General features: G+C 43.6%; 1 protein-coding gene across 1 annotated transcript; it reads left to right on the top strand.

Moving 5' to 3' along the window:
• Positions 1-362: 362 nt before the first annotated feature.
• Positions 363-10,025, top strand: cd9r (CD9 molecule related). The gene is made up of 10 exons (XM_084146238.1): positions 363-479; positions 720-841; positions 3,035-3,137; positions 3,419-3,516; positions 4,502-4,576; positions 4,726-4,827; positions 4,997-5,086; positions 7,861-7,944; positions 8,285-8,451; positions 8,800-10,025. The coding sequence occupies exons 2-10, from the start codon at positions 776-778 to the stop codon at positions 8,831-8,833; spliced, it is 819 nt and encodes a 272-aa protein (XP_084002364.1). The 5' UTR covers positions 363-479; positions 720-775; the 3' UTR covers positions 8,834-10,025.
• Positions 10,026-15,925: the final 5,900 nt, after the last annotated feature.

Genomic DNA, 15,925 nt, shown 5'->3' with positions numbered 1-15,925 from the left:
CAAACCACTCATCTCTTAACTCTTCCTCTGTCCTCACAACACTATGGCATGACATTATTATACCATAAAAACATAATATCATCATGAAAGGCCTATATGATATACTGTATGTGGCTATAACTGTACAGTACACTGTTATCTGCTTACTCCTTTTTCACTAAACTAATTATTATAATCTCATTATTTCTTGCACAACACACATGCTTAATGAAAGTATTTTCCCAGAACTGGCCAAACTTAAGTTTCATTTCTCCATTGCCACGCCTAAATCCTCTGATCTTCTGAGGTGTACTGACCCCCGTCACTCAACAACCTAATCCAATGAAATGATTCAGTCGGACTGGGGGGGTTGGACTTAATCCAGACGAAATCCCACAATAAAATTGTCTTCACGCACATCGTCTGAAATTTAAGAACGGTTTGGTGTCTCAGTTCCATTCTGCAGTGTGAAGAGACTGATCTGCATGCAAAGAATCCAGGTAGGTTTATTTGTTCAGGCTTGCGTTACATTTCCCTCACTGTAGCTCGAGCTAGAAGATTAAACACAAAATGTTTCTAATTGAAGATTCACCTTGCAATGATTCAACCCTGGCTATGATACTGTATAGTTAACTAAATACTTCCACCAACCCTCGACACGGTCTATTACCTATCACTGCTCTTTTTTCACACATATTGTAAACATTTAGATGTTTGAACATCTTCAATTCTTTATCCAGGACACCAGACTGTATTTCTGATTTCCTGATTGTAGCGTGTTAGCAAACCGTTGATCATGGCACTGGACGGATGTGGCCAGCTGTGTAAGTGTGTCCTCATCCTTTTCAACATCATTTTTGGCGTAAGTATCCATAATCTCACTGTAACTCTGTAGACCTAGTGGTAACAAATTGGTATCTGGTGTGTATGAGAAAGAGAAGGGGGCTGGTGTAAAATGTAAACTCATTGTGGTAGGTGAATAGTTCAAAGGGCATTGTCTATTTATCTTTGATCAACATAGGCAGCATTTGCCATTTGCTGATTTGGAAATAAGCGTTGCTTAAAGTCAAATAGCTAAATCTCTTATTAAAATTTTGTCCAGACCCTTGCTACCATCTCTGTATGGGAAAGACATTTCCATTGCTGTTATTAAAAGGCTGCATGTATCGTCTGTGTGACTGATTAAACCCCTTTCCCGTCAAAGTACCAGCTCATGTCTATTGCTCACAGTTGTCCAAATCAAATCGGATGTCACATGCGCCGAATATAACTGGTGTAGACTTTACCATGAAATGCTTGTTATGAGCCCTTCCCAATGATGCAGAGTTTTAAAAGAACAATACAAATAAAATAGTAACAAGGAATAAAATAAAACACAGGATGGAGCTACAGACAGGGAGTACCAGTACCAGATCAATGTGCAGAGGTACGAGGTATTTGAGGTAGATATGTACATGAAGGCAGGGTAAGGTGACTAGGCATCAGGATAGATAATAATAAGAGTCAAATAAAGTAGCAAATGATGTGTAAAAGTGTGTGTGTGTTTGTAATGTGCATGTATGTGTTTGTGTTGTGTCGGTATGCGTAGTGTACGCATATACAGAAGCTCATTCCATTAATTAACTTCTCCTTCATTAATGGAAATGAACGAGAAGTTTAGTTTCTCATGTTAAGTTTCAAAATGTTGGCGTTCATTCAGACAACCGCTTAGGTGACCCTTCTGGTCAGGCTTTTATATCCAATGAATGTAATAAGAATACAAAAGAAGCAACAAAACAACATTTACCTTGCTGCTGAAAAGCATGCCTAAATCATTGAACAGGTAATAGTATGTGAAATATGAGCCGACAGATGCAAAACCACAGACTTACTGTATCATTGGGGTGTGGTTAGTTCACTTTACCAGCAAACTGATAATCCAAGCAGGGGAATTCCATAGTAATGAATCAAAAGAAACCAAACCAAAACCAAAGTTAAATAGCAGAGTAGAATCACACAGGTGTGCTGTTTGATTCGTTGAACTAGGCTAGTCCTGGCCCCTGGTTGAGGAAGCTATTCTGTTCAGTATTTATTCTGTTGCTATTCTGTGCTTTGAAAGGAATGCCTCTTGTGGAACATTCTTTCTTTATGTCTTGTTTATCTAGCTTTCCCAAACTAGACTATATTAATTTGTAGTCCTTTTTTGCAAATCAGTGCTGGACCTGACATTACATGATGACATTACTCTCATCATGTTACCAATCATCGTTGTCAGATGAAAACCTCATCTCCAAAACAGAAACTTTTCAGGAAATTGAAAAAACTGCCATATTTTCCCATGAACAAACACACAATTATGAAACTTCAGAAGCTATTTTGAATACATGTATTGTTCCTAGAGTCATGAAATTGAGGGGAATTACTGCTTTCAATACATATAAAAAAAGTTGCAAGGTTTTCATCCGATTAATTGAACATTGTAGATTTCATAGTTACATTGAAAGGGATACTTTGGGATTTTGGCAATAACGCCCTTTATCTACTTCCCCAGAGTAAGATGAACTAATGGATACCATTTTTATGTCTGCGTGCAGTTTGAAGGAAGTTGCTAACTAGCTTAGCGCAATTGCTAACTAGCATTAGCACAATGACTGGAAGTCTATGGTAACTGCCAGCATGCTAGTTAGCATTGGTTCGCAAAACTACTTTTAACTTCCTTCATACTCAGTGCTTGACTTGGGCAGAAACTCACCGGAGCGGAGTACCTCCACCTCAATTTTTGTGCTGCTTGAGCTCCTGTTCCTCTTATTGAATATTAGCTCAAAAATATTGTGGAGCTCCTGCACCTAAATATAAACAGTAACGGCACCTATTTCAGTCCAAGTCAAGCACTGTTCATACTGGATGCAGAGACATAACATTTTTAGATTAAGGGCTTCATTGCCAAAATCCAGAAGTATCCTTTTAATACTAGTGCATCTTCTACAGTATATTTGTAACATCTTGTGTGAGACTGATCTTTAGGTATGCTTTTACAACCTGTTTCATGCACAGTTTTTGTGGTTTCTTCTGACAGCTGGTGGGTTTTGCGATGTTGGGGTTGGGCTTGTGGCTGAGGTTCAGCTCTGAGACCAGAGGATTTTTCAACATAGACTTCAACACGCAACAGTTTGTCATCGGTGAGCTCAGACAACTCTGCTCTACTAATTTCAGGCCAAAATTTGTTGGAAAACCTTTTGCAGCCATGGATAGACAGACTATACAACTTTAGGTCAGTTGTTTAGTATTTATTTTATTACAGGTTTATAAACTAATAATTACTTTATTAATTACTTATAAACATTTGAAAACCATTTATAAAGTATACCTTTTATGTGTTACTGAAAAATTATTCTAATCACCATTAGTGCTGAATAGCAAACATTGACAAATGGGCATCTATCTCTCTCTCATACTGTAGGAGTGTCAGTGTTGATTGTGTTAGGAGCAGTGATATTGCTCGTGGCTGCTTTCGGAGACTATGGAGTGTGCAATGAGAATAGGACTGCTTTGGGAGTGGTAAGCTACAAGGAAAAGAAAAACTGCATCCATTTTCCATTAGTTACACTACACTGAAGTGGGGGCACAACGTATTTGACAGCCCTGATTTAGAGGCTTGATTGGGCAGTGGTAGGTAACCTTTGCTAATTCAATTGTCCTTAAACAAGTCAAGGGAGATCAAAATACTGAAACATGAGACCAAGACAGAGACCAGACATGCTTTCAGAAACCAGGCATGGATATCCACCCCTTTCTAGTGACGAACCACACAGATTCCCTTCTACCGCAGGGAACATTAGTGTCTAAGAACATACATATTAGTTTAACTTCCTAATAAGAGTTCCTCACTAGAACGTATCGAAACTTGTTCAGCCCAATATTTACATTTACATTTTTGTCATTTAGCAGACGCTCTTATCCAGCGCGACTTACAGTTAGTGAGTGCATACATTTTAATTTTTCATACTGGCCCCCCATGGGAATCGAACCCACAATCCTGGCGTTGCAAACGCCATGCTCTACCAACTGAGCTACATCCCTGCTGGCCATTCCCAGTTCATTATTTATCTTGCCCAGAGCTTCCTGTTGCCATTTTGAGGCAGCGGTTGCTTTTTCTCTGTGTGGTTTATTATTGAATGCATTACTGTGAGCGTGTCATACAGTATGTGATCTCGCTCACATTAAAATCAGCACTCAGGTCGAGGAATGTTAGCACTTCTATGCTTGAGTAGCTTGTGAAGCAGATAGCCAGTGATTTACTTTAGGCACATAGTTCCCAACCTTCACACAGTTTCTCAAAGGTCATGGACTTTTCTCATTGTTGCAACTTCAAATTCAACTTTATTTATTGTGCATACATTTAACGTCACAACACAAATAAGAAATAAGTCAATTTAAAGGACAGTTTATACATATACAGTGATACTGTGTTTTTATGTGTGGTAATTCATACAGTATGTGTGTTGTTCTGCCATTTACCTGATTTGTTTACCTGCCCTCCCAGTTTTCCTGCCTGCTGGCTATCCTGGCTGTGGTAGAGATTGGAGCCGGTGTGTTCGCCTACAGGAGAAGCGATGAGGTGAGAGAAAATGATGAATGATAAACAACTTGAAGCAAAGGCTTCCCTTTCACACAGATCACCAAACCCTGTGCAATTTCATTAAATGGTAGTAGTCAACAGTGTAACTCTACCTGTGTTGTTGTTGTTGTCGTCTTTGTGCTGTGCAGGTGGGGGAGCAGCTGGCAAAATTCTATACGTCTGTGTACGCTCAGTATGTGGACAAAAGAGACCCTGGCTTGGCTGTTACCCTGTCCATGTTCCACAATGCGGTAAAGACAAAACCTATACCCAAACTTTTAATAGCATCACAGCTTTAGTTAGGCACATTTCACTCCATCATAGCTAATTCAATCCATAGCTCTATAACAATTGTACAAGTATTGTAAACAATTATGTAAACATTCTAAATGGCACTTGCCTTCTCTCTTTTTCTTCTAGTTGCACTGCTGTGGACTCATTGGTGCCTTGGACCCCTTGGTCCAAAAAACATGTCCCGAAACCGGCATTTTTGAGACTTTCACTCTCCCTGTGAGTATTCATTATAGGCCAAATCCTATAAACTTGAGAAACATGTGCAACTTGAACTTCAATGTATTTCATGCATTGCTGTCCATCCAATGGATATTTGCAAGTAAATGTAAGTTACAGGTGCAGGGCCGGCCCGCTCATTAGGCAGACGCCTATGGCGGCAGATTGACGAGGGCGGCATTTTCTAAGCCAAGCTGAACAAGACGCACCTCCAACAACGCATAAAACCTCACATAATTCTGCCCCAAAACAATGACAAATTTACTCAACAAATGGCAAACTGGCTTTTTAGGTGAGCACCGATGCCGCCCTGTGCCCACTTTCTCAAAGGCGCAAAATGTTTCGCTTGTCCATTCCCAGCGTGCCTCTCCAGGGTGCTGTTGGAGACGCATTGCTGCAGCGCTCCACCAACGTTTCATCAAAAAAATAATCTAACGTACGGTACCAGTCAAATTTGGACACACCTACTCATTCAAGGGTTTTTCTTTATTTGTGCTATTTTCTACATTGTACTATCAAACTATGAAATAACACATATGTAATCATGTAGTACCAAAAAACTGTTAAACAAATCATAATATATTTTAGATTCTTCAAAGTAGCCACCCTTTGCCTTGATGATAGCTTTGCACACTCTTTGCATTCTCTCAACCAGCTTCATGAGGAATACTTTTCCAACAGACTTGAAGGAGTTCCCACATATGCTGAGCACTTGTTGGCTGTTTTTCCTTCATTCTGCGGTCCAACTCATCCCAAACCATCTCAATTGGGTTGAGGTCGGGTGATTGTAGAGGCCAGGTCATCTGATGCAGCACTCATCACTCTCCTTCTTGGTAAAATACACCTTACACAGCCTGGAGTTGTGTTTTGGGTCATTGTCCTGTTGAAAAACAAATGATATTCCCACTAAGTGCAAACCAGATGGGATGGCGAATCGCTGCAGAATGCTGTGGTAGCCATGCTGGTTAAGTGTGCCTTGAATTCTAAATAGATCACTGACAGTGTCACCAGCAAAGCACCCCCACACCATCACACCTCCTCCTCCACGCTTCACGGTGGGAACCACACATGCGGAGATCATCCGTTCACCTACTCTGTGTCTCGCAAAGACACGGCGATTGGAACTAAAAATCTCAAATTTGGACTCATCAGACCAGAGGACAGATTTCCACTGGTCTAATGTCCATTGCTCGTGTTTCTTGGCCCAAGCAAGTCTCTTCTTCTTATTGGTGTCCTTTAGTAGTGGTTTCTTTGCAGCAATTCGACCATGAAGGCCTGACTTCACGCCGTCTCCTCTGAACAGTTGATGTTGAGATGTCTGTTACTTGAACTCTGTGAAGGATTTATTTGGGCTGCAATCTGAGGTGCATTTAACTCTAATGAACTTATCCTCTGCAGCAGAGAACTCTGGGTCTTCCTTTCCTGTGGCGGTCCTCATGAGAGCTAGTTTCATCATAGCGCTTGATGGTTTTTGCGACTGCACTTGAAGAAACTTTAAAAGTTCTTGAAATGTTCCGTATTGACTGACCTTCATGTCTTAAAGTAATGATGGACTGTCATTTCACTTTGCTTATTTGAGCTGTTCTTGCCATAATATGGACTTGGTCTTTTACCAAATAGGGCTATCTTCTGTATACCACCCCTACCTTGTCACAACACAACTGATTGGCTCAAACGCATTAAGGAAATAAATTCCACAAATTAACTTTTAACAAGGCACCCCTATTAATTGAAATGCATTCCAGGTGACTATGTCATGAAGCTGGTTGAGAGATTCCATATGTGTTATTTCATAGTTTTTGATGTCTTCACTATTATTCTACAATGTAGAAAATATTAAAAAGAAAGAAAAACCCTTGAATGAGTAGGTGTGTCCAAACCTTTGACTGGTACTGTAAATCATGTAGCAGATACAGGATATGGTAGAAAGAGTATGTGGCCTTTTCTGTAGCCTCCAGGCTGGAGATAAAATCTATGACAATGTAATGAGATGGACACTTTTACAACATGCAGGTTTCTCCGATCAAAGAGCCAAACCTAAATGGTGCCCAATCAAATAAAAATGTGCTGACATGTTAACATATCCTAAAAACAGGACAGGTCAAAGTAAAAATGGACAATATGGAATGGACAATCAGGCTACTCACAACTGCTGTTTAGGAGTTTCACCCTGTGGGCTAAATTGTTTGGTTCAGATTTGGTGCGCTCCGGTCCGGCCTTGATTTCAACGTCCACGGACACTGATTTTTGGTCCAGTCCAAACCAAATCAGATTGTCTGGTGTGGACCGGCATTGATTTGGTCCGAACATAGACATCTATAAATGACGTCTTTTCAACTATCATTCAGAACCGAAAATTCAACGTCCTGAAAAATTCATATTTTCACCTTTCATTCAGAACCTAAATTGAACCTAACTTCAACATCTGGAAAATACATATTTTAGACAGCTTTTCAACATCATTTTGCTTACTGGGACTATTGTAGTTTTGCGGGGTGGCAATTTGTTTCTCTGGCCTAGGGCGGCAGAACAGCCATGACCAGCCCTGTACAGGTGCATAGGATTCAGTCGTTTTTCATATTGACTGTATAACTGACTATAATAAAAACATATGTAAAATAATCCATCAAGACTGACAAATTACATTTGTTACCTTATGTTTATTCCACTATGGAGCCATCGAGGAGGCTGGCCTAGATTTCCATAACTCTGGGCTGTACTGAGCCCAAGGCCCTAACCAGTCCCCCTCTGGTCTCTCTGTCCCCCCCCTGCAGGCCTGCCCCACAGTGATCATCAACATCTTTGAGTCCAATGCGCCTCTGGTAACGGGCCTCTTCCTTGGGACTGCTGCTATGCTGGTAGACAATACTATATACACACAGTTCAGTGCACAAATTTGTTAACCAGGGTAGATCTATTGCTGCATGGTTAGAAATGCACCGGTTAGAAGAGAGAGCAACAGACGGGTGTTGTTACACATTGTTCCCGTGTGGAATGTGATGATGAAACTGATTGTGAGAGGAGAGTTTAAGCAAACCAAGACTTAACTACTGTTCTCATTTTTCAACCCCTCTGCTTCTCCTTTGTAATAACCCATACCTTCTTCTGTTTCTCCCATCCTATACCATCCCTCCCTTCAAATCACTCCTCTCCCCCTTCCATGCACTCTCCCTGCTCTCCCTCTGTCCATCCTTTCAGATCTTAGCCCTGATGTGCAGCGCCCTCCTCAGCAAAGAGATCCAGCGCTCCCAGTCCTCTCCTCCCCCCTACGTCCTCCTCTCCTCAACTACAGTCCTCTCCTCCCCTAACCAGGACCCTGTGTTCTTCACCCCGCTTCCCGTCGTAATACCTGTGGCTGATGCACTGTAACTCCTTACTCCTCCCATCTTTATTTACACCAATGATCTATGATCCTTTCTCCTCTTTTCACTGCTCAGTAATGTCAATGTCTAGTCTCACTGCAAGCTATCCATCTTCTACCGTTAAATGTCTGGAATTAGTGTTTCATGTCTTCAATTCACCCACTCTTTTGGTACATTTGCTTGTCTCCGAGGCAATAATTTAGGTGGGGATTTGCACTCATGAATCACATCCTGTTACAGCATCTGGTCTAATCCTGAAGGTGATGGGGGCGATTGCTCACTCTGCTGTCTTTCTGATTCCATTCTGCTTCACCCTTTCCTCCCTGCATCACCACCTCCTGTTGCTCCTAGATCACAGCCCAGGTGTGCTGCAGCATCCTCATGAAACAGATCAAGATGAGTCGTCTCTCTGCCCCTGTGAACTACTCCTAGGCCGTGTACTGAGGGGACAGGAACACATTTTTCTCCGCTAGGAGACCAAACCAGATGGTTGTCATTCAGTGACCATCACCCCGTCCTTTCACTTAATACTTCTGGTGAGGTGCCCAATAAAAATGGATGTCCTAATTAGCTTTCATTCATTTGCGTAGCTGGACAGGACTCTAGATCATCTGGACATGCCATTAGCAGGGCTCAGAATGAGACCACGCCATCCATTTAGATGACATATGAACAGGGCAGACGACACTGTTGCTCAGTAGCAGCTGTTTGTTCTGCCAGTCTTCCCACTGTAATCCTTAATCTTCATATTTCATTTCTTAAGGTTATAATTTGAGGATTTAACTGTCAACTGGATTAATCCGTAATTGGTTCTCTATGCCAAATTGAGTACATTAAAGATGTTATTAACAAACTACATTGTTAATCTATCTACACAATTACAATCCCCCTACTGCCCTGAGGTGACATGAAACATCGGATTTCATCATTCCATGTTTGGATGTTGATGTTGGATGGTATCATATGCAAAGTTGAGTCAGGGATCCTTAAATATGGCTATGGAACATTCCATTTGTTTGACTTCTTTCTACCATGTGAACAACTGATTTTTATAAGCGAACTGTAATGTATTCAACAGGGATACATTTCCTTGTAATTTTGAGTCACTCCAATCGCAGCGCATGTGTAACCTACAACCTTATTGCTCATGGGAATCATATCTCCCTGAATGCCCCGTCAGGCAGCAGTTGTAATGGAGGCTTCTGAGTGTGATAGAATAAGCACTTCATATGGAGTGCCTTGGTACTCTAGCCAAAGTGTTGCCCTGTAAATGCAGGCCGTGTCAGGCAGGAGTGGGCCAAATGGTGTACCTAACCAAGTGTCTTGTAGGAAGTCTTATTTTATAGGTCTTAATGAGAATGTCTATTTCCAATGCTTGTTTTGCACTGTGAGAACCGCTTATGTTCTGTTGCAAGCTAATACTACCGACTGTAACATGGCACCAAATGTGGAGCTTTTTGTTAAATATGTGTTTTTTTTCCCTTTGTCTGATGTCATTGTGCTTACTGCATGACTGAATAAGTCCTTGAGAATAACACATCATTGACCAATTCTGAGTAAATGTATATTTATTAATTTGTTCAGTCGTCCAGCTTTGGTCCTACAAATGAATAACAGTTAATGTAACAAAGACCGCAAATACATTTGAGTGTCATGTTGAATACTGTAAGAAACAAGTACATTTGAGCACTACAGTATTAATACAGTACATTTGAGTAACTTCAAGAAATTAATGGTTTATACTCCCACCTTGTGTTCAAAATTGTCCAAACCATTGTAGGAGTGTTAATTCAACTCACCTCTGAAGCAGCCCTCAATACAGTCCCCGTCTGCTGGGGAGCACACCTCCGTGGAGCACATGAAGTAGATCTGTTGTGGATGAGGACAGGAGAACACATTCAAATGCACTGACCACATAGTACTGTATCAAATGCTGAGTCTATAATATGACACCATTGGCTGAGACTGACCTCCTGGTCCTCCAGGTGGGAGGGACTTCCTGTGGGTAAAGACTGGAAGGTGGTGATTGTGAGCCTCCGGGTGTGACGGGGTTGGGCAGGTGGTGGGGGAGGGGCCTGGGAGTCACCACGGCTGGGACAGCTGAAAAACGAGAAGACAAACGAGAAGACAACGTGGAGGTTCAGACAAAATAACTGCCTGTTCACTATACGGGACAGTTATTTAGTGGAGCTGAGCAGCAGGTGCTGTGGAAAAACCTAAAGAATATCCATATTTCAATCTAATCAGCAATTTCACTGTCACATCATTCACGTGGTGTAGAGATTCATGCATCTATGCAGTGCTTTCTCTGCTGTTGCATATAAACAAACAAACTATATAGTGGAACAACCTACCCATCATAGATGAGCAGCCAGCGGGCCAGTGGTGTGTCTGAGTAGGCCAGACAGTAGTGCACCAGGAGAACCAGGCCAGGGTCCAGGTCTGGGGGGCTCAGCAGACCCACCTCCAGGTGCAGAGGTTGCCCCTGAAGTAGACTGATTGGTCGATGTTTCTCTGGGTAGAAGCTGCTGTAGTGCTCATCTACAGGCAGAGGTAAACATGGGGATGTTAAAGTGGTTAGTTGACAGATACAGTATGATAAAACTCACTCCGCAGAGTCCTACATAGCTCTATTATGACTGCTGCTACTCCTGAATTTTTCATTACTTCTACAGTCCTACCTGTAGCGATTCGTAGACGGACAGCCAATGAGCCCTGAGTGGGGACAGGGGGGGTAGGGGTGGTGCTCATCACATGGTACCTCACCCTCCCTGGAGAACCAGGAGAAGACCTGCACGCCACCATCAACCTACACACAAGACAAGCTCATGTTACACTAATTCTACACTGACTTGTAATCTCATCCCATCTGTACTAAAGGATATCATGTTAATCATGGTTTGACAGCATTTGCAATCAGATGGTAACTTTTGGGAATACATTTGCTAGGGACTTGAACCATTTGTTCTCGTAGTAATGGCTTTACCTGACAGGTGAGTCTTCAAATGTGGTGCTGTGTTCATGTTGTGTGGAAAGTAGAGCGTTGAACTCCAATAAGTGGACCACGGCCTGACCAGCCTCCTAACCAAACAGACATGTGCAACAGGTCAAAAGAAGGAGCATCAAACTATATCATACAAAATAAGCATACACAGATAATGAGTTGAACAGTTTTATAAAGGAGGTGGAGTAGCAAGTCTACAGTAACTTACGTATCTGTGCACTCCACAGCCATCCAGGGGCACACTGTACAGGTCAGAGGTGATCCTCTGGGGGGTGCAGGACACGTGACTGTCCGCAGGCAGAGGGGTGACCGTGGGGTCCACCAGAGAGCCAGGGACCGCAAAGACAAATTGACGCCCCGATGTACACTCTGAGGGATGACACACACACCCTGAGGACCTAAGACACAAATCAGCACATTGTGGAAACTAAAGAGTAGCAGAGCAGTTCGAAAACTGACATTCCCAAAATACCAAGCATGTGCCATTGGCCTTGGACACACTGGAAGACCATTTCCATTCCTCCCATCTCAGACATTCCCCTGGGAAGTGTTTTGATGTCGGCGAAACACCAAATAGCCAACTGTTATGGCCTCTCCATAGCAACGACAAGACCAGTAGCTTGAGATCGAGAGACTAACCATTCACAGGGTAAGAGCAGCAACCTAAGAAGCCCGCACAGTCATGGTGGGACAAGCCACAGGGTGTGTGTGTATCTGCCTTGAAACCAGGGTCTGTATGGAGAAAAGGGAAATGGTACTGGTGTGACAAACCTCCACTTTTTTAAAGAACTTCTTACAAAGAAATGTGGATATTTGATGCTGAAGTGAAACAAATGACATAGCAGTCCCCAGGATCACCTAGTAGAGGTGGAGTGCCCTCATGTGGCTCTTTATAGAGCATGCACTGATATTAGACAACCAAATAGCCTTTCAATAGTGGTGCAGTTCACACAGTAGAAATATTCAAGATGACGACTTACCTTTCATCAAGGTGTCTGACATATTTCCAGTGGGCCCTGTGTGGGGACGATGAGGGGAAGGAATGGTTGAAGGTTGTGGATGAATGATATGATGGTGTGAGGGGTTATGAATGGGGTTGGTGGTAGGATGGGGTGCATGGGTTGGACTCTCCACATGAGTATGGGCAAAGCTGCCTCTTCTATAATGGTCAGAATCTATGGGAGCTTGAGCTCCTGATGTCTTTTCGGCGTGTGTACTGGGTTCATAGCTTTGGTCCTGGTCGTAGATGGACATTCCAGGATGGTAGTAGAAGTAGTAGTAGTAAGGGTCAAAGGGAAAAGGTGGGATTTCAGGAGTTGTAGATTCTGGGGTTGGAGTGGGGGTTTGAAGACTGTTAGTAGCAGGAGGAGTAATCTGGATAGGCATTTTGGCCTGGGCGTAGTCATATGGGAGGGCTGGTTGGTGAGAAGTTTCCATAGTGTGAGGAGCAGAGGTCTGAGATGGAGGAGTCTGAGCTCCTTTAGATGGGGCAGAAGATGCATGATCGACAGGTTGGGGTAATCTGTATGGATCATAAGGTATTGAGTAGTAATAGTAGGGGTGATAGTAGTAGTGTGGGTAAACTGGAGGGCCAGGGGTAGATGCTGGAGTAGGGGTTGACGAGGGTGCAGGCAGAGCAGTGGGAAGGAGAGTAACAGGGTTTGGTTCTTGTTGAGGGTTGCTGATGGGTGATTTGAGATGAGGGTAGTACAACGGGGGGAAGTTTGGAAAGAGAAGAGGTTGGGTTGCAGCATGGGCAACAGAGGTAGAACTAGTAGACCGGCTCTGAACTGTGGAACTAGTAACTGTGTGTGAATTGGAGGGTTGTTGTTGTGGAGGCCATTTCAGGTGACCATGAGGGTGTGACTTTCCACTTTGATCAGGAGGAGACAAAGGGGGAGATGGGACAACTGGAGGATGTTCGTCCATGGGTCTAGAGGGATTGTTGGTCTGGAGACCATTTCTATGTTTCTGGTTCGGTGTAGGCTTGTAGGGAAAATTAAGAGTGTATTGGTAGAATGGGAGCTCTGTTAAGGTGGGAGATGAGTTAGGGGAAATGATAGGTTTCAAAGTTTGAAGATGAATAAAAGGGTCATCATCAGGGTGATGGGATCTCTTGACTTCACCAGGTGTTTGTGGGGTGTAGTAGTGAGGATAGGGTGGAAGGTGAGGCATATCAGAAGCAGGAAGTATACGGAGTGTTTGTGAACTGCTAACAGGGAGAGTAGAGGAGTGAGAGGCAGGGGTAACAGGCTGAGGGAGTTGGGGTGGGTTATAGGGAGGCACTTTGGGGTGGTAGAGGTAGTAGTGTGGAAACACAGGGAAGATTGGGTTAGGGGTGTGAGGGGCAGGTGGTTCAACCTGAGGACCATTGGTGGAAGTACCCGTCTTGGCACCAGGACTGGGCCCTTGAGGTGGCTCAAGGATAGGGATTTTGGGGTGATGGTAGTTGTGGTAGTATGGGTGGAGAGTATACGCAGGGGTTTGGAGAGTGGGGGCTTCAGAGTGAACTGGATGACCAGCTATAGTGGAAGAATACTGAGTAACATGGGGGTCATAGTAGTTGGGGTGGCTTGGGACAGGAGTTGTGGGAGTGTGGCATGGCTTCGACTCAGTGGGATCTCCTGAGGGTCCTGTAGTTGGGAGTTGAGAGGGGGGACTAGAGGAGAGGGGTGACTGGTATGACTCACTGAGGGGCATCGTGTGGAGGTGGTAATACTGATAGAATGGGTAGGCCTGAAGACGCGGGGCCAGGGGAGGATGGTCAGAGGGGCCTGTAGTTGAGCGAGAAGTAACATGGCTACCAGGGCTGGGAGGCTGGTGAGGATGATCAGGGGGCAATGTGGGCTGGGGATTGAATGGGAAGAATGGGTGAGGCACCGGGTTAGACATGGTTATGGAAGTAGGGTTTGACAGCAGGGTTGTGGAAACTGAGTTTGTTGGGCCCTTAGTTGCATAATGGAGGAAATCTACTGCAGGTCGGAGGGGTTGTATTACTTGGTCAGGTAGAGCAGAAGGACAGGCCAGTGTGATTGCGTTCTCTCCTATTTGAAGAGAGAGAATGTATTTTCCATCCTGGAAGAAAATTGACATTATTTAAGTTAGGTGGGGAAATGATCATGTCACTGAGTGTACAACATATTAAGAACACCTTCCTAATATTGAGTTGCAACCCCTTTTGCCCTCAGAACAGCCTCAATTCGTTGGGGCATGACTATAAGGTGTCGAAAGCATTCCACAGGGATGCTGTCCCATGTTGACTCCAATGCTTCCAACAGTTGTGTCAAGTTGGCTGGATGTCCTTTGGGTGGTGGACATTCTTGATACACACGGGAAACTTGAGCATGAAAAACCAAGCAGCGTTGCAGTTCTTGACACAAACCGGTGCACCTGGCACCTACTACCATACCCCGTTCAAAGGCACTTAAATATTTTGTCGTGCCCATTCAACCCTCTGAATGGCACACATACAAAATCCATGTCTCAAGGCTTAAAAATCTATATTTCACCCATCTCCTCCCCTTTATCTACACTGATTGAAGCGGATTTAATAAGTGACATCAATAAGGGATCATAGCTTTCACCTAGATTCACCTGGTCAGTCTCATGGAAAGAGCCGGTGTTCCTAATGTTTTGTTCACTCAGTGTAAAATGCTACATTCTTAAGCAAAGAAATTGGTTCCGCAAATTCCATGTAAAAGCAAAAAGGACAGTCAAGTAGCCCTGAGTCATAACTTCCATCCCACATGCAATATGAGTGCCATGGCTCACCTTTGATGTGATCCCACAGGCAGTGAAGGGTGCAGATATGAGCAGCTCTCCATGTTGCCTGTCCATAATGTAGCCACACTGCAGGGCCAGCGAAAGCAGTGGCATCCATCCACCTCTCACTGCAGGGGGAAACCAACACATCTCACATACAGACCTGACAGTAACCCCGCAAACTCATGATAGCAGCAGAAATATAGTTATAGAAACATTGGATTCAGTCCAAATTATGCCTCTAAATCTGTCTGTTCAGCAGCCATAGTGTGCAGGCTATGTACAATTGTGATACATTATGCAATGTAACTCCACACTTACCCTTGACTCTGAGCTCCTCTTTGGCTCCATGTCCTTGCAATCTGACAGTCATTCCCTGAGACGAGCAGCAGAGGGAGGAGGGGGCCAGGGCCTGAGCCTGGGACACTGGGCAGGACATCTTCACAGGGGTCCCTCTCCAGACCAGAGGCAACACATAACTACCATCCTGTCAGCAGCACCGCAGGCCACAGGAAAGGAGTGAATAATGGTGTGTGATTAACAATTTTAAAAGCTTTTATGTTGACAGAATGACAGTCACAGAACAGTTTTAACCTGCCAGTCTGACAAGTTTGGAGAATGGAGTGTGACTATGGCCATTGAGTTACTTTTTAGCAGGGGAGAGCTACTTTACCTCTTCTTGCTTGACGTGACAGGCATCATAAGGTACCA

This window comes from Coregonus lavaretus (genome assembly GCF_964263955.1).
Source record: "Coregonus lavaretus genome assembly, chromosome: 28".
Lineage (NCBI taxonomy): Eukaryota > Metazoa > Chordata > Actinopteri > Salmoniformes > Salmonidae > Coregonus > Coregonus lavaretus.
This window is presented reverse-complemented; position numbering and strand designations above follow the sequence as displayed.